Below are 24,270 nucleotides of genomic sequence, written 5' to 3'. Positions count from 1 at the left end.
AGCCGCAGTGGTTGTCACTGGGGTTGGAGTAGCCACAGCGCCTGTCGTGGTGGTTTGAGTGGCGGCAGGGCTTGTCACCGGTGTTGGAGTAGCCGCAGCACCTGTCATGGTGGTTTGAGTAGCCGCAGGGCTTGTCACTGGGGTTGGAGTAGCCACAGCGTCTGTCGTGGTGGTTTGAGTGGCCGCAGGGCTTGTCACCGGTGTTGGAGTAGCCGCAGCGCCTGTCGTGGTGGTTTGAGTGGCCGCAGGGCTTGTCACCAGGGTTGGAGTAGCCGCAGCCCCTGTTGTGGGGGTTGGAGTAGCTGCAGTGGTTGTCACCAGGGTTGGAGTAGCCACAGCGCCTGTCGTGGTGGTTTGAGTGGCGGCAGGGCTTGTCACTGGTGTTGGAGTAGCCGCAGCGCCTGCCGTGGTGGTTTGAGTGGCCGCAGTTGTTGTCACCGGGGTGTTTTGAGTGGCCACAGCTCCTGTCGTGGTGGTATGAGTGGCTGCAGGGCTTGTCACTGGGGTTGGAGTAGCTGCAGTGCACATCGAGGTGGTTTGAGTGGTCGCAGGGCTTGTCACTGGGGTTGGAGTAGCCGCAGCGCCTGTTGCGGTGGTTTGAGTGGCTGCAGTGGTTGTCACCGGGGCTGGAGTGGCCGCAGGGTCTGTCGTGGTGGTTTGAGTGGCCGCAGTGGTTGTCACCGGGGTTGGAGTGGCCGCAGGGTCTGTCATGGGGGTTTGAGTGGCTGCAGTGGTTCTAACTGTCCTTGTGCTGGTCGTTTTAGATTCAGAGGCCTTCTCTTCCCCTTGGGGGTACTGAATACTGTTAAACAGGACTCGGTAGGCATGGGCCAGGCCCCAGCACATTGCAGTGATTTGTGTCTCTCTAGAATTGCCTGGGTGACAACATACTTCCTCCAAATATTCTACTAATTTTTCAGGATTCTGCACTTGTTCAGGGGTGAAGTCCCAATACACTGGGGGTGCCCATCGTCTTAGGCATTTGCCCATATTACCCCACATACCCTGCCACGCATAGCTATTGAGCCTTGGGGCAGATCTTTGGATGATATTCTTAAATTGCTTATTAACCTTAGACAGAACTGAAATGGTCTGCCAAAGCAATATCAACAGATATATCTTAACTATCCAAGGATGTTCAAGATACTGAAAAGTTGTTGTAATGAAGGAGGAGGCATTATAGAAGATAGTAGCTAAGCTGCTATGCTGTATTTCCTCCATAAAAAAACTCTCAGAGCAGAGCCTATAATTGTTAACTCTATCCATGAGGTTGTACCCGACATACAGTAACGGCTTCAGTATAAACTTCAAATACCAAATAAAACTCAAGGCCAATGTTTTAAAGAGAAGTCTCCCAGGCAAAACATCACTAATCACTGCAGAGCACAGCAGACCACAAAAATCAACACCAATGTTTAACAGACACAGCAAATACAAGAGCATGGTGCAGATCGGATAAACTAATATTGGAACAGAGTCTAGGCTGTGACCGGCAACTGTTATTATCTCAACCCTTCAAGCCCCACGTTGAGAGCCAAAAAGAACTGTCGTGGTTCAGCCCCAGTTGGCAACTAAACACCACACAGCTGCTCGCTCACTCCCCCCACCCCTGTGGGATGGGGGAGAGAATCGGAAGAGCAAAAGCAGAAAAAGAAACCTGTGGGTTGAGATAAGAACACTTCAATAATTGGAATAAAATTATAATGATAACTATAACAGTAATGGTAATATAGTAAAGGGAAAAAAAAGGGAAAAACCAGAAACACGAACGATACAACTGCTCACTACCCGCCGACCGATGCTGCCGGTCCCCGAGCCGCGACTGCTGTCTCCCTCCCCCAGCCAGCTCCTCCCAGTTAAGATACTGGGCGGGATGTTACATGCTATGGAATATCTCTTTGGCCAGTTTGAATCTGCTCTCTTAGCTGCGTCCCGTCCCCTCCCGGCTTCTTGTGCACCTGGCAGAGCATGGGAAGCTAGAAAAGTCCTTGACTAGTATAAGCACTACCTAGCAACAACTAAAACATCTGTGTGTTATCAACATTGTTGTCATACTAAGTCCACAGCACAGCACTGTGCCAGCTGCAGTGAAGAAAATTAACTCTATCCCAGCTAAAACCATGACAGGTATTTATTTCAAATTCATTCACGATAGAGAGTAAGGTATAATTTTTACTGTTGTCTATGTAGCAGTTTTAATGCAGTTACCAGTACTCCTTTAATTAAAAACTACCATAATGAGAACAAATGAGGCAATAAATAGAAAGGATGTGGTTTAAAAAAGTAAAGAAACAGATTAGCTTTCTTAACTCCAAAAAGTAATGAAGGGGAAAGTTAACTGGATATGGTGCAGGGACGTTGAAAATTCAGTTACCTTAGCAATGATGTTCTTACCTAGGGAAACTGTGGGATGTCAATCTGGATGGGTGCCACAAACAGCTAACAAAAGTTTTACATGAACTTCCATGTAATAACAATTACTGAAGGAATGCCTGGCCACTCACCAGTAGGGATCTGAATATATTTTTCTGAGCTCCATTCACTCCATGATCCATGGTGGTCTGGTTTGCAGTGAATCTGTACAATATATTTCTTTCCGGGATTTAAGCTAAACATTTTATATTGTGTTTGCTGTCCAACAAAAATAGTCTGTAAATTAAACAAAAATCATAAAATGCATTAAAAAATCAAGATATTTTTCTATGAAAATCACAGCTAGGTTTATGGCTTGATAACCACATTGGGAATACAGAAAAAAATCTGGATATCTTCCTAATAATTGTACCGTTATTCCATACCTGCATAACGGTACATTTCTTTTATTTCTATTGTACAGCTTTCTAACATAATTCAGTGGGAATGAGACCTGGCTCTGATATACTGGGCAAATTAAACTATTAAAAAGACACATTATGAGCATATGGCAGATGGGGGGAGCTGTAGTAATGGCAGGAACTGCAATGATTAAAGTAGGAGAAGGAGTCAAGAAACAGAGATGGGAGAAGAAAATACAGAGAGAAAAGAAGGAATGTGGAGTTGGTGGAACTGCACATGGTAGTAAGAAGTGGATCTTGCAATGGCCAGGGGGCTGGAAAGTGCAGTGACAGGGGTAAGGAAGTAGGAGGTACAGAGATGGCTGGGAAGCGTTGCAGCAGAAAAGAAGGGGATGCAGCCAAATAACAATAAATGGGGGCTTTAATTCATAGACCGGATGTTTGAGTTGCAGATTGTGGCTGTACACAATTATTATGTGGTCATGACAACAACCACCTAATGTCTATTTGCACAAACTTAAATGATTTTACATAATGTCACTGAGCTTTCTGTTACCCCAAAAGTGCTTGCGGTTAAAAACAAATTATCACAAAAGAAAACTGACTAAATGAGAACGAACAATTTAAACTGTAATGCCAATATGATTACTATATAATGGCCACAATTAAAAATAAGTACTTTATCACCTGCTGTCACATAACAGCATCTGACACACCAGTATTCTCAGTAGGAATTTGTAGATCGCACAAGCACTTTTGAAAAATTATAACTATTCAGTGTGCCTGCTTCATTACTTCAGGCAAGGGACCTGGTTAACAAAATCTAATTGATCAGAAAACATCACCTAGTAAAAACTTGCAATGCCTTTACCTCCCACTCCTCTCCTTCTTCAGGCTTTAGTCGCAACTCATATTCAAGGGTAAGCCATCCAGACCTGACATCTGCCAGTGGTGGTGGAGACCATGTTAAGACCAGATATGGTTTTCTATTTATTGGCTTTTTTAATTCCAGAGTTACATTCACAGGAGGATCTGGCTGTACTGTTAAAATAAAAGAACTGACAATAAGAGTCTAAACGATTTTTCCTTTCATCTTAGGAAGAAATGTAAAATGGTGTGAGTGCTGAGTTGCCACCTTTATAGTGTCTAGTAATTTGGAACTGGTGCTGGAATACAGGGATCAAGAGTTTCCTGATAAACCAAGCATGGATTTATGTATCTGAAGAAAAAACAGAATAACAGTAAATAAGTTGAGTTCATGTTGAGGTTTACCTTAATCAATTATCACCAGAAATAATTTTTTCTTACATTATCATTTGCTGCTTTTCCCCACAACTGCATTTCAAAGTTAATATCTTCAATGCCTTGTTATGAAAGTTGTTTTATCAAAATCTTACCAAAGTTGGCATATATATTTAGGCATGCTAAAAACACAGATGTAGCTGATGAAACTTGTTCCCTCCTCCACCTGCCATCTTTTACATTCAGAAAACACAACAGCATAATCCCTATGTGCATACATAAGGATGTTTTTAAAAAGTGAACCAGTAATATTAAAGCCCTGTCTGTATCTCAGAAATAAAACAAAATGGAATGCAGGTTTCTGCTAGAGCCAGGCTTGCAGCTTCCTCAGTTCAGAGGTAGAGCTTCTGCATATTGTGCACATATTTTACCACTCTCTGATGCAAATCTTCATCAAGTAAGTTAGTCAGGGCATGGAGGTAAAATGTAAAGCCTTTTCTTCAGCAACACCTTTCCAGTTGCCAGTCCCCTGGCAGCCAGATCTCTGATAACAAAATGGTTATCAGTGATAATGTTCCATTCCCTTAGAAAAAAAAAAAAAACAACTAAATACTTGTCCACAGTCACTCTGTGGAAAAAGTCAGCGAAAAGAGATTATTAGTACACTGCTATAAAAAAAGCACTAATACAGCTTCTCTTGGGTCTGGAAACTGCTTTTAGGTAAGCAAATTTAGGTATTATTAGTTAAAAGATCAATTTGGTTTGAGTTGCTGGTAGACTGGAAGAAGATTTTAACTAGATGATGTTTCTTAGGGCTTGACTGAAAGAAATATGGGAAACCAATAAATGGCTATCTGAATGCAGTTTTAAAGCTTTTAGCATTTTTAGGCTTCCTTTGAAAATAAAATGGTGAATGAATGAATATTGATTTATTATTACACCATATAAGATCTTACTCGTCTTACAGGTTTTTACCTTGTGTATGATACTATATATGAGAAGAGCTGGAATTAAAATTCTTGGATCAAAACCCATAATTTTGAATTAGTTGGTTCCACAGAAAATACTTTTTATCTCTGTCATGGTTTAACCCGGCAGGCAGCTAAACACCACACAGCAATTCCCTCACTCCCCCCACAGTGGGATTTGTGAGAGAATCAGAAAAAAGTTAAGACTCGTGGATTGAGATGACTATTTAATAGGAGAGAAAAGGAAGGGAATAATAATAATAACAATAAAACAACATACAAAACAAGTGATGCACAATGTAATTGCTCACAGCCTGGTGACCAATGCCCAGCCAGCTCCCCAGCAGTGGTTCTGCCTCCCCAGCTAACCTCCCCCAGGATTTTGTTCAGCATGACATAATACGGTATGTAATAACCCTTTGGCCATTTTGGGTCAGCTGTCCTGGCTGTGTCCCCTCCCAGCTGCTTGTGCACCTCCAGCCTCCTCACTGGCAGGGAAGTGTGAGAAGCTGGAAAGTCCTTCACAAAGCGTAAGCACTGCTCAGCAACAGCTAAAACATCAGCGTGTTATCAACATTATTCTCATCTTGAATCCAAAACACAGCACTATACCAGCTACTAGGAAGAAAATTAAATCTATCCCAGCCAAAACCAGGACAATCTCTTACCTATGTAAGTCACATCCACATAATGAGGATCAGAGATGGTACTTCCCATTTCATTAGTTGCCCTCACAGTAATATTGTATATGGTCCAGAAAGAGGTGTGTTTTTTATTGAAGTAGCATGAATTGGGGCCTGAAGTTCTGTAATCTGGACATTCATAAACTTTTTCTTCTCTGAAATGAAAGAATCACAGTGATTAGGTTAGTTACACAGACTAAAACAACACTTGATTACTATATGTTTAGCATTATTTAGGGATGGATGAAATTTTTCATGCCTGGCGATATAAAGAAAAACAGGAAACTGCTTTCAGACTAAAGAGCAATTGCACAATTCCAGAGACCATAGTACATATTTTTCCCCCCAAAATAAAGACTACAAAGCCTGAAGAATTGTGTTGGTTTTGACTGGGATAGAGTTAATTTTCTTCATAGTAGCTAGTATGGGGCTGTGTTTTGAATTTGTGCTGGAAACAGTGCTGATAATACAGTAATAGTTATTGCTGAGCAGTGCTTACACAGAGTCAAGGCCTCTTCTGCTCTTCACCCAACCCCACCAGCAAGTGGCTGGGGGTGCACAAGAAGCCAGGAGGGGACAGCTGACCCCAACTGACCAAAGGGACATTCCATACCATATGACATCATGCTCAGCATATAGAGCTGAGGGAAGAAGACAAAAAGAGGGGACATTTGGAGTGATAGCATTTGTCTTCCCCAGTAATAGTTTACACATGATGGAGCCCTGCTTTCCTGGAGGTGGCTGAGCACCTGCCTGCCCATGGGAAGTAGTGAATTAATTCCTTGTTTTGCTTTGTTTCTGTGTGTGTGTGTGTGTGTGTTTTGCTTTACCTGTTAAACTGTCTTTATCTCACCCCATGAGTTTCCCCACTTTTACTCTTCTGATTCTTTCCCCCATCCCACTGAGGGGAGTGAGTGAGCAGATGTGTGGGGCTGAGTTGCCAGCTGGAGTTAAACCATGGTAAGAACTTAGGCTGTTGTAGATGCAGCAGTGGGCTAGTAGAGCACAGCTCTTACTTGTCTGAATGCCATTGTCCACTGCATAGCCCTTACAGGTTCCAGAGAGCCAAAAGTGATTGCTGAAGTGTTCTAACACACCCATTAAACACTGACTAAATACATCACACCCATAGGCCAGAAAAGCCTCTACTCAAATAAGCCCCTTACTCTCTGAGCATGCATAGTAAATTTAAAGGGAGCTGTATCTTTAAGGTGAAATGAGAAAGAAATTAACTAATTATTAGCTGAGGCGTGTGAATATTAGCTATCACTGACACATTTAACTGTATAAATGCCTTGTAGTTTGTTGGTGTGGTGTGCTAGCTTTGTGGGTTACCACCTAGCACCAATCTTTGCGCAAAAATGAAATTAATAAAATACCTCCACTCTGTGTGTAGTTTCACATTTTGCACACCAGGCAAATGAACCCACTTTTCAGGATAACACGCTGGCCGGCTGGACCAGTATCTGTCTTTCTGCACTAAAACCTGGCTCTCAGCTGACAAGGACAGAGTTTAGCATCCAGTTAGGCCAGTGCAAGGCTGAGCAGTTCCATGTGAACCAAAAATATTTCACAGGACCCAAACGAGATATTGAATACTCCTTTAAAATGAAAGTTTAGCACTTGATCTAAGTTTCAGGACCAAGATTACTGCACAAGCCAGAAGGCATTCATGGCCTATGAATACTTGTGCAAAGGAAGTATTATCAGAAGATGAAAGTTTTAGTATCTGGTAATTTTGGAAAGCTTTATTTCTGGGGCTGTTTGGCCAAAGAGCTACAGGACTGTGCATTTGTATTACACGCTATTATGCAGTTGCTGTGCCATGGCAACTTTCAATGCAGAAGAATTCACAGAAATGTGAAAACCTGACATTATAATGACATCCTATTTCAACCTTAAACATGTTGCTGCTAGTGCTATTCCAGAATATGACACTGGACAAAGCCATGTGCTATGGAAAATGACATCTCCCAAATGCAAAACCAATCAGGACTGATTTTCCAGGTCCTTCCAATAAGACAATGAATAATTATACATAGTTTATTACCCTTCTTTGCTGTAAAGCAAAGTGTAGTTAGTAGGATGTCCTCCATCTGAACCAGGCTTCCACCAACAAGTAAATGTTTCCTTTTCTGGAGAACGACATTTTATTATTGTAGGCTTTTCAGGAGGTGACTCTCCTGTGAGAGGTAAAGAAATGGACTAATTAGTAAGTTTAATGCAGTAGGTCAACCCTGAATTCTTAAAGCAATGTCAAGCAGAGCATAGGAAAATACTTTTTTTTTTTCTACAAGGAAAGAAAGTTTTGCTTCATATTAGCATAGGAAAGGAAGGACGGTTCAGGGCAGCAGCCTGCTGCTTTGACCTGGATTGAAAATCCTTTCCCACTGCAGCTATGCTGAGGAGCTATGTTTCAGTTCCCTGGCTGTGGCTCTTCTCTGCCCCTAGATCTGTTAAGGGGTGCTCAAATACTATTGTAGCAGGTTCTCTAAAATTATTTAATATACACTTTGCTATCTAATCTATTTTCTGCATTTTTTCTTCAAAAGTGTGTTTTAAGACGTCTCTGACTGTTTAAAAAATATCTGCCATTTCTTTTGGCTTTTACAGGAAAAAAATTAAGAATGTGTTTGCCCATTTATTTATGTCCTTGCCAGTAATTCTCTTCTGAAGTACCTATGCTGAGCTGACTCCAAAGATATAAAGAAGCAGCTCTCATATTTTCTTGTAAAGTGATGTTATGCTCTGTACTCAGGCTACTTGCCTGATTGCTGCCAAGCAATTTATAATTATTTGGATTTCTAATGATATTTTTATAGACTCAAGCAAAGTACTTAGAGTCAGGCGGAGGAAAACGCTTAAATTTTGAAAAGGATGATGCTAGTCAAAACCCTGATGTGATTGAAACTTTTGCATTTATTATTTGTGGCAAAGTATGGTCCTATTACATCAATAATAAATATTTTCTACTATTTAGGGTAGGGACATTGATTTTCCAAATTTCTAATTGCCTAAGGCAGATCTGAAAATGGGACATTAAAAAAGATTTTTTCTCTTAACAGTACTTCAGTAATCTCCATGTCAAATAATGAATAATATTATTAGTGACAGAAGAAGATGACTTGAGACAACCTGGCTAAAGCGTCTGAAAAGATAAGATGTCATGCATATTTAATGTGTCCACTCAAACGCAACAGAACACAGATAATTATTTCCATGTGAGAGTAGCTGCAAGTGTTAGGCTCTGTTAGACGTGGCAGTGCTTTCAGTCCGGTTACTAATGAACAACTGAATAATTCTTACACAAGTACTATTACCTGATATCTATAGCTACAGATGCAATCAACATGATTTTTAAATAGATGGAAAAAAACAATAAATTATTTAGGGACACCTGCATCAGAAGTGCCTTCCTAGTAAATCCAAGACTGTGTGTCGTAGCCAGTTTCAGGAGAGGATCCTGAGTGGATCAACAAGACTAAATATGCAATTATGCACAAAGTACAGTAAGATGCACTAAGGTGTTCCTCCAGTTCCATGCAGTATCTGTGTAAGGAACCCCGTTTTTCACAGCTGCCAATTAGGCATCTTTCACAATGCTGAACCCACTAGAATTTAATAACAGTTAAAAGAAAGCAATCATCCACTCACCATTAGGGATCTGAATGAGTCTTTCAGAGCTCCACTCACTCCATTCTCCAAGGTTTAACATGCAACGGACCTGAACAGCATACTTTACCCCAGCTTGTAACCTGATCACTTTGTACTGTGTCTGCACTCCAACAGATATTGTCTGGAAAAGAAAATAGACTGGAAAAATAATAAAGAAATGGGCCATATTAACAAATAAACCATAAAGGAGTAGGCTTGTGTCACTGACTTCTGAAAGGCAAGTGTTTCAGTTGGGTATTTTAAAGATGTGTATTACAAAGCAAAGAAAAACTCACTTCAGTGACACTGCGATTCTGATACTCGAGAACATATTTAATTGTAGACTTCCTATAAGTTGGTATTCCATCAGATCCACAGTGCAAGGAACACTATAGGTAGTCCAACTCACAGATAAACTCTCTGTGTAATGCTTCTTAGTGGCTAGTTTTAGTGCTTATTGTCAAGTACCTTCCTCAGGCCCTTTAAATCTCTCTTCAGAACACTATGTGTCTTGAAAGACACATAGCTTTCTCCATCATTAAGGCATCAACAATTTAGGCAGCACTGAGGCCATCTGATTATGACTTTAAGAATGATATTTTACCCTGGTACCTCAGCTGTGGGAGTACTGTGGCCCACTCCTTGCAAAATGGCAACAGTTGGAAATATCAATGGAAATAGTGTGTGTGAGTTAGGACACCCCAAAACTTTCTGAGAGGGTGGTTGCCCCCAACTGATGATGTTGAAGAGGATGATGATGATGACTCTCAGCCCAATTATATAGTAATTAGGGAATAACTAAGAGGCTTCTGAAACAAAAAGGGTCAGCTTGAAAGCAGTATTAAAGAAGCACTTGTAATTGTTGGGGTAGACTGGAAAGTTAGTTTGATGCTATCAGAAGTTGCTCTGCTAGCATCATGACCTATACCTGGGTCAGAGAGAGCAGCCTCCCTCTCCGATGCTGTGACTAGCTGCACTGTGGGCAGTGTAGGCTGCAGCAGGGAGGAACCCACACCTGGGGTATGCATGTGACTGCATAGGTTCTTTCTCACTGATGTGTGTCTTAGTAGACTAAGAAAGGACATGGGTTCACATCAAGTTAAAGCATCCATGTCCCTTACAGAAGTGGATGTAAATAGGGGGGTTTATACTCCCAGAAGGGTGGGGTGTGCTTGTAACCCACCCTTCCTGGGAGAGGGGAATTTCTGTATATAGCATATTTCTGGGACTAGTTATGAAAGTGTATTTATAAGTTTGTATGGGTCTACTAACATTTTTAAGTGCCCAGTATTGTGATTTATCTGTCGTATTGCTGATACTGATCTTGACTGCATGGTTAAGAGATTGCTAGTTAATTACATCCTAATGAATCAATAAATTGCCTTGATCCTGATTTGGTTTAAACTATATGAACTGCACAGTCTCTTACTGTGATACTTGGGAACAGACACATTGAAGAAAATTACAATTAAATATTATATTAGTGGACCAAATAGGTTTTCTTATTATATGGCATTAGGACAGTTACACAAATACCTTGAATTTCACTGTCTCTCCAAACCACTACTGTATTTTTCTTTCTTTAATCAGATTTGGTTACATTAATTTTCGATCCTTACCAAAACTAAAATGCTAAAATGTTTATAATACCAGTTAAATTCAGACAAAAGGACTCACTGAAAAGAGCATTTATACAAGAAATACATTTTTTCCATTACCTCCCACTCTTTCTTTTCCTCAGGTTTTAGTCGTAGCTCATAGTGATATACATGTGAATTAGAGCTGACATCAGCTAATGGAGGTGGAGACCATTTTGCCCAAAGGTACCTTATGCTAGCAGATGTTTTTGTTTCTAGAGAGAGGTTCACAGGAGCATCTGGCTGAACTGTATAAATGAAAAGTTTGCCATTAATGATTTAATTTTCTGTCAGAAAAGGCACCTCCTTTGTGGTTTTGCATTTCATCACATTAACTTCAGATCATTCAGCACTTCTTTAAGGTAATAGTACAATAACCTTTCTTTCCTTTCTCCCTAATAGTGTTTAACTGGCTACTGATTTACCACAGTATCAGCAAATCTTAAAATTTTACTCTGATTTTGTCAGGCTAAGTAAATAGAAATCATAATTTCATTAGGCCACTCTTGCAAAATTAAAATGTCAGCTATTTCATAGCTAAAAAGACTACGTACATTTATCATTAGAAAGTGTAGATAATGTGTATGAAGAAAGCAGAATGGAATTAGGAATGTAAAATGCTAAAAAAGCCCAGAGTGCTTACACAGTTATTTTTACCTGCCCTGGACTGCAATGCCAGTAGCCAGAAGAATGTTTACATTTGAAAAATGTAGGTAGCTTAACCAAATTTGAAAGTTTTGTAACCTGAAGTGCTAGGAACCTACAAAACAGTGATTGAGTCTAACTGAAATACTAGAGATAAGAAGCTGGAGCCAATTTTTCAGCCAAAGTTAAAATGACAATAAAATATGTAGTTACTTATAAATTAAGTAAAATGCAGTTTTCACTTGAATTAAAGATGTGTATTTTAGGTCATCTGTAGATAAGCACTCCTCCATAGCAACTTTCACATCATGAGGAAAGAGATCTTCCACCACTAGTTATTCTAGGATTAAAAAGCCACATACATCTCAAACTAGTTTGTTTTCCATTTCATTCTATTCTATTAATTTCTATTTCATTCTTTTTACCTATGGAGGTCACATCCACATACTGAGGATCTGAGCTGTTACTTCCAATCGCATTTGTTGCCATTACAGTGATATTATATGTTGTCCAAGGATTAGTGTGGTTTTTATCAAAGTAGCAGGAATTGGGACCTGACGTTCGATAGTCTGGACATTCATAGATTTTTTCTTCACTGAAATAAAATGATTTAAAAAGTTAGAAGTTTAGGAAATGAAACAGTAGATAATATGGTAGTAATGGTCTAGGTTTAGCAAAGAAATTTGAAATGTTTAACTTTGAACCTATATATAATCCAACCTCTGGGAAACATTTTGGTGAGTGTCAAATGCTATTACCATAAATGCTTCATTGCTACTTTTACTGCAGTTGTTCAGGATGAACGCTTTCATCCCCTTTTTTATACATAGATATATGTTGACAAAAGAATGGAAAGAGAAATTTCCAGAGACAGCACAAGGCAATTTTTAAAAATGTTTAAAAACAAGTTAAAAGGAAAATTAAACACATGCACTTTGACTAATGAAGAAAAGTTTGTAAATATGTTCTTTACATATTTCCCCTGGAAAGTAACCTCACAGGCCCTATGACAGAGGAGTGCTTTATTGATTATTTTGTTTTCAGCAACATGTTAATTTATCTGCTTTTTGAAATGATCGTGATCACAATGGTCTCAACAAAAAATATTTGATTAATTCATGATCTTTTACCTATTACATTTATATCAGTCTTTGGCTTTTTTAGGAGAGGAACTGTTTTGTACTCAATTAAAGCTGAACTGGGTGATGTATTCAAAGCCTATCTCAGGTGTGAAGATCTGCACAAACCCAGAGCACCAGCTAAGATTGTTCAAGGATGCACTTTAGTCCCATTCTTATGCTCTATGCACTACTAATAATAAGGTCTCTTAGTTCCCAGGCAGTTTTGTCCCAGTTCACAAATAAGAGATGGGAGTAAGGGGACTGACCTGAGAGACAATATGCTAAGAAAGGCAACCATGGCCCAGATCTGGTGTGCTTGGCTGTGCCTGGTGTTGAGCAGATTTAATGAAACAGAGAAGCACTCCTATCCACCCCTAAGCAGGACTGTTCTGGACTGTGATAGGTATGACTTAAAATGTTCATTTTGAAACATTTGAACTTTCATAAAATAAAAGCCAACAGATCATTGTTGAGTGTGGTAACTTCATTAAAGGCTGCATCTTTCCTGATCAATTAATAACAAATGATTCGGAGTTTATTTAATTGAAGGAGGGAACTCTGAGGCTTTACTTTATCTATTCTGAACCTCACTGGATTCATTCAAAGACATTTAACCTCTGAGACTCCCTGCTTACTTGCCCCTGCTCTGAGACCTCTTGTTTTCAGAGAGAAAGGACAGTTATACGAAGCAGCACAGGTTAAGCAAAGTTGCTAAACATATACTCATTTTATTCCTAAAGAGGATGAGGGAGCCACAGACTTTACCAAAACAGTAACTTCTGAGATGCGATACCCACATCTGATTTTAATCCGTTTTGGGAACGATGAGGTTGGCTACAAATCCAGAAGGGGAAGCAAAGACTCTATACAGATTTTCTCCAGATGGGGATTTGCTGTGCAGGATAATGGAAAAGCTCCTCAGCAGGGCCCCAAGGGCACCACCAGCCCTCAGTGCTCCTGCCCAGCCTCCCCAGGGCCTCCTCACGCACTGCCTGGGGCCCAGGTCCCCATTTCAGCCCATTGCAGCAGGACTGGTCTTCAGCTCTACACAGCCCTTCTCCAGCTGCCAAGCCAGCCCTGACCTGCAGGCTGGCATCCTGGCCCAGCCCAGCCTCAGCCTGTCCCTGTACCCAATGAGGTGCCCAGCGCCCACGGCTGGGTTGCCCCGAGCCTGCCCTGCTCCCTGGCTGGGGCAGTGTGTCCTACCCTGCTGCCCTGGGGCAGTCCCCATGGTGCCTTGATGCTCCCCTCCTCAGAGAGGCACTCCCTTCAGCTAAAAGCTGTGGGCGTCCTGGTAAGATGGACAAACAGCACCTTTCCTAGCATGTCTTTAGACCAGTGTGATTTTAGGTCAGATGAGTTTCAGTAGGGACAGGCTGAAGGTTTAAGACTGGTAGTATTCATGCTTTCTTCCAACAAGGGAAAGCTATTCATCTCACGTAGCCCTTTTTGGCTATCTGAGGTTTAACACGGGTTAATAAGAACACCATTATAAATCAATGTTATCATTCCCTCATTCTGTCATAATCATCACTTGATCACTTAAAGAATACATTTGCAACGTTTGTTACCTGTCCTTGCTGTAGAACAGGGTGTAATTGGTAAGAAGTCCTCCATCTGAGCCAGGCTTCCACCAACAAGAAAAGGTTTCCTTTTCTATAGAACGACATCTTATTATCTTAGGTTTTCTCGGGTATGATTGACCTAGGGAAGTACAGAAATATAACAGCTAGTTATATTAGAGTTGGACAATGGTTTTTGTTGTTATTATTGAATGATTAAATTTATAAAGAAATGCTTTTTTGAAGACAATAAAATGATTTGAAAATATGGAATTAATTTAGCAAATAAATCTGCTTGTCAAAACTTTCAGAAACAAATGTATTTTACCTCAAACTTCTAAAATAGTTCCTAAAACTAGTTTACTTCTCTTTCTCAAATGAAAATGTCATGTTTACCCAAACTTAAATGTGTACAGTTATCTCCAAATTAAATTCAAAAGCTTGGAAATAAACGTATGACTTTTTGTTTGTTCCTAAAATATCAAAAATTTTTATCTTAATCTTAAAATTAAATTTCACCTTCAACTTTGCAACAGAACCAAAATTCCACTATTTGCACATATTTGGGGTAAATTATAGGTAGGACAAGTAATAAAAAGAAGGAATCAATGGGCTGGATGGAGTATTTTGTGTATTGGCAACATGAATGTATTAATTAATTGTTTGAATATTCCTTTACAATCCCAATACATTTAAGAATATTTCCTGTTAAGACTACTTCCCCAACATTGGACACTTAAGATTCAGCTGGACAGGGTGCTGGGCAGTCTTGTCTAGACCAAGAAAGCTTGGACGAGATGATCCTTGTGGTCCCTTCCAACCTGGCATTCTGTGATTCTATGATACTTGTCATTAACTTCTATCAAGAACATAGACCATAAATTTACATACATTTTGACATGAAAAGCATGTGGCTTTTCAACCTAAGCTTACATCTCTTTCACTGACGTCCTATACCATTATCTCTAATGGTGTTACTATTCATATGATGCCAATCCCCAAGAAGGTGACAAGCATGGAGTGTAGGGATGCATTGAGTGTCTTTTATCATCACCACCATATAATCATTAAATAAATACTATAAAAAGAAAAGAAGACTCAAGCCATTTTCAAAATCTCCATACAAAACCGTAGAGGAAAGGTAATGTAAATACGTACAGGCTCCAGTGGCGGTCAGGATAGATCAGGTAAAGCCTCAGACTTCTCTAAAGAATCACAGGATCATTAAGGTTGGAAAATTCCCTTAAGATTATCAAGTCCAACTGCTAACCTATCACTGCCAAGTCCACCACTAAACCATATCCTCAAGCACCACGTCCATCCCTGGAGGTATTTAAAAGAAGGGTAGAGACTCAACCACCTCCCTGGGCAGCCCGTTCAATGTTTGACAACCCTTTCAGTGAAGAAATTTTTCCTAATATCCAACCTAAACTTCTCTTGGCACAGCTGGAGGCCATTTCCTCTTGTCCTATCACTTGTTACTAGGGAGAAGAGACCGACTCCCACCTTGCTACAACCTCCTCTCAGGTAGTTGTAGAGAGAGATAAGGTCTCCCCTCAGCCTCCTCTCCTCCAGACTAAACAACCCCAGCTCCCTCAGCTTCTCCTCATAAGGCTTGTTTTCTAGACCCTTCACCAACTTCGTTGCCCTTCTCTGGACACGTTCCAGCACCTCAGTGACCTTCTTGTACTGAGGGGCCCAAAACTGCACACAGTACTCGAGGTGCGGCCTCACCAGTGCCCAGTACAGGGGCACGACCACCTCCCCGTTCCTGCTGGCCACACTATTGCTGATACAAGCCAGGATGCCATTGGCCTTCTTGGCCACCTGGGCACACTGCTGGCTCATGCTCAGCCGGCTGCCAGCCAACACCCCCAGGGCCTTTTCCTCCAGGCAGCTCTCCAGCCACTCCTCCCCAGGCCTGTAGCATTGCATGGGGTTGTTGTGATCCAAGTGCAGGACCCGGCACTTGGCCTTGTTGAATCTCATACCATTGGCTCAGCCCAACAATCCAGCCTGTCCAGGTCCCTCTGTTAGGGCCTTTGTACCCTCCAGCAGATCGACACTTCCACCCAGCTTGGTGTCATCTGCAAACTTACTGAGGGTGCACTCAATCCCCTCATCAAGATCATCAATGAAGATATTGAACAGGACTGGCCCCAACACTGAGCCCTGGGGAACACCGCTCGTGACCGGCCACCAGCTGGGTGTGACTCCATTCACCACCACTCTCTGGGCTCAGCTGTCCAGACAGTTTTTAACCCAGCACAGAGTGCACTCGTCCAAGCCGTGAGCAACCAGCTTCTCCAGGAGAATGCTGTGGGAGACACTCTAACATACAAGGCTACCCTTCCACCTCTCCTTCCTTGCCTGTCCCTTGTAAAGAGCTTGTAGCCGTCCATTGCAGTGCTCCAGTTGTGCGAGTCATCCCACCATGTTTCTGTGATGGTGACCATATCATAGTTTCCCTAGCACGCAGTGGCTTCCAGCTCCTCCTGTTGATTGCCCATGCTGCATGTGTTGGTATAAATGCACTTCAGTTGATCTATGGGTCTCTTCTCCAACACAGGCAAGCCACCCCTAGGCTCATTCCTAGCAAGCCTGGTTTTATCCCCTTCCTATCTAGTTTAATGCTCTCTCAGTGAGGCCGGCTAACTCCTGAGCCAGAATCCTTTTCCCCCTTTGCGACAGGTGAACCCCATCTGTCTCCAGCAGGTCTGGTGCCATGTAAACTGCCCCTTGATCAATAAACCCAGAATTCCACCGCTGGCACCAGCCTCTGAGCCACGTGTTAATGAGATGGGAATTCCTGTTCCTTTCCATATGTCTCCCAGCTACCGATGGAACAGAGGAAAACTCTACCTGTGCTCGTGACCCTTCAAAGCAATCGCCCCAGCTCTCTGAAGTCCCTTTTGACTGTTTTTGCACCTCTCTCAGCTACCTCATCACTGCTGACCTGAACAACCACTAGCAGATAATAATCAGATCCTTTTACTAGCCTAGGGAGCTTCCTGGTAATGCTCTTATCCTTGCCCGAGGGAAGCAGCAGACCTCCCTATGGGATGGGTCTGGTTGGCATAGCGGGCTCTCTGTTCCCCTCAGAAGGGAGTCACCTACGACAATTACCCTTCTTTTTTTCTTACCAGTGTCCGTTGTAATGCGTGGGGCTGACTGGTTCCCCCTAGTCAACCCCTTGGGTGGATCACTGTCTGTATCTTCATCCTCCTGGCTCTGGGGTTCCAGAGCCTCATACCTATTGTGTAAGGGCACCTGGGGCAGGGGGGCGAAGTCAGCCGGGAAAGGATTCGCTTACTGCGCCGAGCAGGGATCCGCATCCATCTTCCGTCTCTTGGGTCCCCTCCCTCTGCCTGGCGGCACAAGGGCAGGGAAGCCACGCCTTCTCTTGATGCTTCTATCTGGTGCGTTCGTCTCCGGGATGGTAGGGAATGGCTCCACCAGCCTATCTCCCTCTCGCATTCCCTGATACTCCTTAGTCTTGCAACTTCTTTCAGCTCTGCCACCATGCTGAGCAGATCCTCCACCTGCTCGCACCTCACACAGGTCCTGTCTCGGGAGCCCTCCATGACTGGAGCAAGGCTTTGGCACTCCCCGCAGCCAGAGACCTGGGTGGCTGCATGCTTTAGCGGGAGTTCTGTCTGCATCGCCACATACCTCCTGGCGATGGCTCTTGTCCGAGCAGAGACCATGGCTAAGTCTTTTCCGGGAGAGCGCAGACCACGAGGAGAGCTCGCCAGCTGCCTGCTCGCCCTGCCTGCGCGAACTGCCGCGCCACGCCCTGCCTGCCCGTCCGGGTCACCACGCGCCTGGTCGCTCGCGCTCCCATGGGGCCCGTTTAAATCTCCTGCCGTTGCCCCAGCAACGCTCAAGCCCCGTCTGCCTCGCTCGCGAGAGCAGCCGGTTGGTTTTGGCGCGAGGGCCCCACCGGGCTCGTTATCGGGTTCCCTGGCACAGGAAACCCCCTTTTCTACCCCAATCTAGCGCCCAGTCGCAGGACGTACCGTTGCTGCCGCCGCATGCCTCGCCGACCGAAGAAAGTGTTTTAAGGAAAAACAAGTGTTTCAGGAAGTGGTGTACTTACCAGTCAGACCCACTGCTGTCAGAGCGAGTAGCAAAATAATTTGAACTGATGATGTCAATTTCTGCTTCATCATGTCTGCTTCTTCTCAGGAGGAAATATCAGATCAAGAGCTCACTGAAAAAATAGGCCATCATGCAATAGTCAGTAACAATGATTAACATTAACTATGTATCACCTGGCTTGATCAAAATCAAACAAATTGTATTTGAGCATATTTGAACTCTGAGAGTCCTTGTAATAGAAGGCAAATAGAAAATATCCAAAATTTATTCAGGAATTTATGATTTTTGAGCCAATCTCATGACTTCTGAATATTTGGTAATGGCAATGCTGAATTCAGGATCACTTGAGCTGAAAAATGCTGCTTTTTCTGTGCATGCAACTAATTGTTTTTACTGCATTTGATTTTTCAGTAAAGTGGAAACGCCAAGATCAGAGAAAAGAAACCAAGGAAAAAGCAGCATAACTTCACAGTTAATTTACCAGCTGAAAATGCAAGATGGGATGCAATTATCCCTTTTCCTTCTGCCTGTAAAGGCCAGAGGCAGTGTTGCAGGACTTGGCTGAAATACAGAGGTGCAATTGGGAAGCCACTAGCTGTGAAGACCCGGTCTTTGCAGTGGGCTGGTACCACTAGATGTCCTCAGAATTCAGGTTACAGCTCAGGGTGATGAGAAGTCCCTGTTACTGCTACATCTGTTTGCTTAGCCTGAAGAAAAGATAAAATACTTAAAGCAAACCTCGTGCTTCTCCCACCGATATGATTCTTCCTTGGAGATGGTGACTGGAGTCAGCTACTAGATTCTTGGTAGCCAACCTCGCTCTTTGAAACGAAAGTAGAACAATTTACTATCTAAATAGGAAACTCCTCACCTCAGCTTTGCACTCCTACCAAACACATCTGGCAGGTATTGGTATTTTTGAAACCCAATCTGTGTAGCACAGCGTGGGAACAATCTGTCTGTCTGTGAGGAAAAATTTTTTATGGTTTATCAAATGACTCAGTTTTCATTATGCAATTATTTTTTCTGTATCAAGAAACTATAATCAATCAGCATATAAATGTTTTTCAAACGCAAAGGCAAATGAAGTATCGGTTAATTTAACTGAGTCTAAAACATGTTTACTGTGGACAATGTGGAGAAGAAAAACAGTTGGCTACATTTCCATATACCACTTCTGAATATCCAGGCACGTTTCACGCATGTAACTGAGCTACAGGCTGCAAAATCGCATCTGGGTTAGTTTTAAACTCACTTAGAGCAATCTGTGCGTATACAGTCAGTGGAGAGAAAACCATTTGAACATGAATTCCAGTTTTGTGTAAGCACATGCAAATTTTATAACTGTAAACAAACAGCAGGCACAAACGTTAGTGTTTAACTTCATAAATGAGCTGAAAACTTGGTGTTATATAATGCAGAGCACAGACCATTGAGCTTATGCAAGAACAAGGCACATGAAATAATGAACTATAAACAGTAACTATTTCATGTGCAGATGATACCACTTAAAACATTTTGTTATTTCTAAAAATAGTTGGGACACTTGGAAAATACACCACTTTCAGAATGAGACTTATACTGTGTTTCCCGATAGGGAACTGTTACCATGATTATTTTTTTTTACTTTTACAGACATATCTTTTCTGTGTGAAGAACTGACAGATAAGAGAAACTGATTACAGTGAGTAAAAGATTGAAATTTGTCAGGATGACAAAAGAGAGAGGCATCATCAAGAAAGAGCTGTATTACAGCACTCTGCAAGGAAAATGGGATAATTTTGCATACTGAAGACCTAAGGAACTAAATTATTAGAAATAGAATGAAATTAATGCACTTAAACCCAAGTATTTTTCCTTGGGAATATTTGTTTTTTTTAAAATGAGAAGATGGTGAACCACTTCTGTAATGTGGCTGTGAAAATGAACAGGAGAGATACAGGGGAGGAATATGGACCTACTTGTGCCACAGAATAAACTCTGTACAATTTTGGTCACCCATACTTGTGAAAAAGAAAAAAAATCAAACAGGTTAACCTATTGAGAACACAGCTAGAAAACATGAGCTGGGGTCACAGAGGCTGTCTCACAATGGTGATTTAAAGAATTGGCTTTCTACTTCACACAAGGATGGTTGTCTTCTATAAACATAGCAGGAGATTGGCATCAAAAGAAGGAAAATAAGAATGTGTCTAGCAAATGTTGGAACAAGAATAGTTGGCCATAATTAGCTCCAAAAACTAAAGAAAAGTGTTACTATCACAGCTGTGAGTTTCTGGATTAGTCTTCCATACACAGAAAACCTGTATAGTTTTCTCAGGTAGTCTGATCTATTATGAAATATATATGGCCTGCTGTTTGCAATAGCTGATGGCTTGACTTCATGATCCAATATATGCTTTTCTGGGCCAGTGTTTTAATTCAGGTTAAATCGCTTGAATTATTGACAGTTAGAATCCTGTGCAGAAGTACGAGATGGATGGATGTCCTATTTTACATTCAGGATTTAATGCTTTTGAAGTATTTTCTACTAAAGAATTATCAGAACCTCGGTTTATTAGAAGGGCATGCTTAAAAGCATCTTAGAAAAGCTTCATTCTGATACCTGTATTGCTTTCTGAAGGAATGTAAGCAGCAGCATAGCAGTGGCCAGGAGAGTCCAGGCATATTAACATATTTCATTTGTTCCAGTGCCTATGTTTCCATGGTTGCTTGGTATTTGGCATTTGTAGTTCAAACATCATTTATAAGGCTTCTGCAGAAACATCTTGTTTTTTAAAAATACTTGCTTTAATAGAAAAAATAATGCCCACTTTGTCATAACTATATCAAAAGTGCATCTCCCCTATCTATGACTTGAACTTTATGAAAGGGTAACTAGCATTACTGAAGATGCTGTGAGGGAATGCCTCACTTTTAGGACTGAATGCATTCTTTCATAAGGGACACAGTGGACATTGATTTGCCAGAACGTCATGCAAAACCAAGGGTTGAGTAACTGATAATTGAAAGATCATATGCCTCTTTTTGAAGGTTTTGGGTTAACTCCAACAAAGTTATTACATTCTGACATTATAGTTGAATTTCTCCCTTTTAACACAGCTGTTATATAGTATCCAACAGCTGCACATTGCACCCAGAAAACAGTGAGCCTTGATGGAAATGACTACTGGGGCTTTAGAATGCACAGAAGTGCTAGATATTCTGGTAAAATAATCCTACTCTGCAATTAATAATATTATGGAACTGTAGCGTTGAAAACTGTGCTTACAATGCTGCTAGGTGAAGATGAAAGTTAAATACCAATACTGAAATCAGGTGATGTGAATCAGTGTTGAGAGAAAAATGTCCTTGTCCTAACTGAATTCTAGTTTTTAACATTCTTTTCTAACTCTTTCTTGGCTATGCTAATGGAAAAATTTCTTGAGATTGACAGAGAAATCTTTACTCAGACTCAGTTCTACACAGGTGGAAAAAATTTCTATCTGTAATGTTTTCAGGCATGCAGGAGAGGGAACAATCATATAGCATCCACTGGCAATGACATTATGTCCATCACAAGCTTTGCTTGTGCTGCTAAAGAAATCTAAAGCCAAAAGTACTTTACCAATCTATACTGAACAAAATTCACATTCCAACTAGTTATGAAGATAAATAATATTTGTTTTCCAGGCCTGGGGGAAGGCAGTTTAAGAAGTCTCAGAACACTTCAGTTCATTACCATTTTAAAGGCCATATGAAACCAAGGCCAAATAAAGAACAGATTAAAGCAAGAATGTGACAGTCTGTTAGACCATCCAGAATCCTACTGGCCATACATTCAACTATACTGTGGACATCACGCACATCTGCCTTCCCATGCCGAGTTCTCAAATGCCAACACTTATACATGTCCTTAGCCGAGACTTGGGCATCATTATCACTGGATGTGTTTCTGAATTACAGTGATGGGTGGGATTATACTTCAAATTAAAAGCTGTGGGTGTGCACTCTGTCCAGAGCTCTGCTTTCCCTCTTTGAATGAGCCCTAGTTGGAAGTCTCCAAATTCTGAATCCCTCAGGTACCCGGTACAGCCTTTATGGAGATGTATTGGCTCCAGAGAAGATAGGGAGTTCAGACATGTCTCTGATCTGAATTTCTTGTGACTGACTCCAGGTGGCTACTTGTCGTATGTAGGTTTTGTGGAGTGCTTTGTGAGCATGCTTAGCTCCTGCTGTTGGCTACATAAGGGAACATAGACATCCAGTTAATTTATGGGGACCAAGGACTTCATATTTCTATGTTGCATAAACTGGAAGCACCTACATTTTCCTTTAGATTCCACCTGAAAAATCCTATATAAGGGTTTTCAATATAGTTTACCTAAAATTATCTCTTAAACAATCCTTCCCCTAATAATCCTTTGTAGTCCTTCCTTTGATTAGCAGTCAACATGTGATGATGAATGGAACATCATTCTCTCACCCATGGAGATGTACTCCTCAGTCTGAAAGACTTAAGTAATTTTTGAAAAAGAAAAATAATGAAACCCCAGATTCTTGAAAATAGTTCAGACACTTAGTTCTCCATCAAAGTATTTATCCACTTAACTCCTATCTATTTTACAGAATTGAGCCTGGAACTCTTTTTAAAACTCACAACATCTAAACTGACAAGAAAAGCCAAGACAACAAGAAGAAAGCACCATTATCCCTACTTTACAGATGGGGAACCAAGACAGAGAACGATGAAGTACTTTCCTCAGACCCATTCTAGAAATTAAAAAAAGAGCTAAAACCTGATCCTTTGCTACTAGTTTTTTTTCTTTTCTTTTCTGAATACCACCTCTACAGCTTTTGTTTTCCCAACAAAACATAATTTAGCTAACAGTAGCAATCTTCCTCTACCAGTCTCATGGCTCCTGAATACTCTGTTTTCTTCCCTGGTGGTCTGTAGGTTTATCCATAATTTCAAGATTATTATTTTTACAGCAGTCTTTCACACACAAGAAAAGCATAAGCTGTAAAAAGAAAGACTTTAGAGTTTGAAAGTTAGAATTTACATTAGAACTTGAAAGTTGCTCTTGAAATATGAGTTCATCTCTATCAACTACAAAGCCCAATTCCACAGTCGTTGTCTTGCTATAGTAATTTAAAATCTTTATATATAGCAAGTCATAAAACATAAAGTCTGGTTTCCTACCTAAAGAATTCATGTGTTCAAGGAAGATTTCTGTTCCTCTCTTTCATGGATGTCAGATCACTTGATAATCTGCAAGAGAAAAAAAAATATAGGGTTATCATATTATTGGAAGTATCACTACTTTATTCCTAAAACATAAGAACAAAAAAAAATCACTCTCTGTATTAGCTGATTCAGATATTGACACTCTAAGTCAATACATTTAAACATCAAGAGCAATAGCAACTATGGTAAAATACCATGTTACTATACACTCTTTCTTTTATCTCTTTCAATAAAAGCACAAAATTTTGTAGCAATTTAGGATGCAGTTTAGATTTACCGGTAAGCTGCGCTAGGCTATGCAATTTAAGGCTAATCACCACCTGCACAAAGGCTGTGACAGAATCAGATAAAAATTGATGGGGTCAGGGGAGGAACCCTAGCAGCCTAATCAGTGAAAATCAACTATACCTGAGACTACCAAAGCAAGTCAGACCATTGTCCCTCATGTGGAACTCACCAGGAAAAGCCAACCAAACAAATTCCCTTCCCCATATGCTTCACAGCCTGAAGGTATAGCACTTGCTAAGGGATGCAAGGGGGAAAGAATTTGGGGAGGAACGGAAGGAATGAAAGTGGACTGGGGAGAAACAAGCATGGGAAAATCAGGTGAAAAGGGGAATAAAGGGGTTAGTTAAGTGTAAACTGGTGGCTTGTTT

General features: G+C 41.2%; 1 protein-coding gene across 4 annotated transcripts in view; it reads right to left on the bottom strand.

Annotated features, from left to right (window-relative positions):
• Window positions 1–24,270, bottom strand: part of PRLR (prolactin receptor) — a 187,872-nt gene that overhangs the window by 23,821 nt on the left and 139,781 nt on the right. For 2 of the 4 annotated variants that reach the window (XM_075079162.1, XM_075079164.1), the window contains 11 exons: window positions 23,570–23,638; window positions 18,869–19,094; window positions 18,386–18,499; window positions 14,296–14,428; window positions 12,029–12,198; window positions 11,040–11,206; window positions 9,322–9,463; window positions 7,718–7,850; window positions 5,653–5,822; window positions 3,646–3,815; window positions 2,505–2,649 (listed from right to left, as the gene is read on the bottom strand). In XM_075079162.1, coding sequence (XP_074935263.1) covers window positions 2,505–2,649; window positions 3,646–3,815; window positions 5,653–5,822; window positions 7,718–7,850; window positions 9,322–9,463; window positions 11,040–11,206; window positions 12,029–12,198; window positions 14,296–14,428; window positions 18,386–18,458 — 1,303 coding nt within the window. In that variant the 5' untranslated portion in view covers window positions 18,459–18,499; window positions 18,869–19,094; window positions 23,570–23,638. The remainder of the gene's footprint in view (window positions 1–2,504; window positions 2,650–3,645; window positions 3,816–5,652; window positions 5,823–7,717; window positions 7,851–9,321; window positions 9,464–11,039; window positions 11,207–12,028; window positions 12,199–14,295; window positions 14,429–18,385; window positions 18,500–18,868; window positions 19,095–23,569; window positions 23,639–24,270) is intronic. The other 2 variants (XM_075079163.1, XM_075079165.1) reach the window with 1 other exon arrangement.

Source organism: Phalacrocorax aristotelis, chromosome Z (assembly GCF_949628215.1).
Source record: "Phalacrocorax aristotelis chromosome Z, bGulAri2.1, whole genome shotgun sequence".
Classification (NCBI taxonomy): Eukaryota; Metazoa; Chordata; class Aves; order Suliformes; family Phalacrocoracidae; genus Phalacrocorax; species Phalacrocorax aristotelis.
Note: the sequence above shows the minus strand (reverse complement) of the source record. Positions and strands in the feature narration are given on the sequence as shown.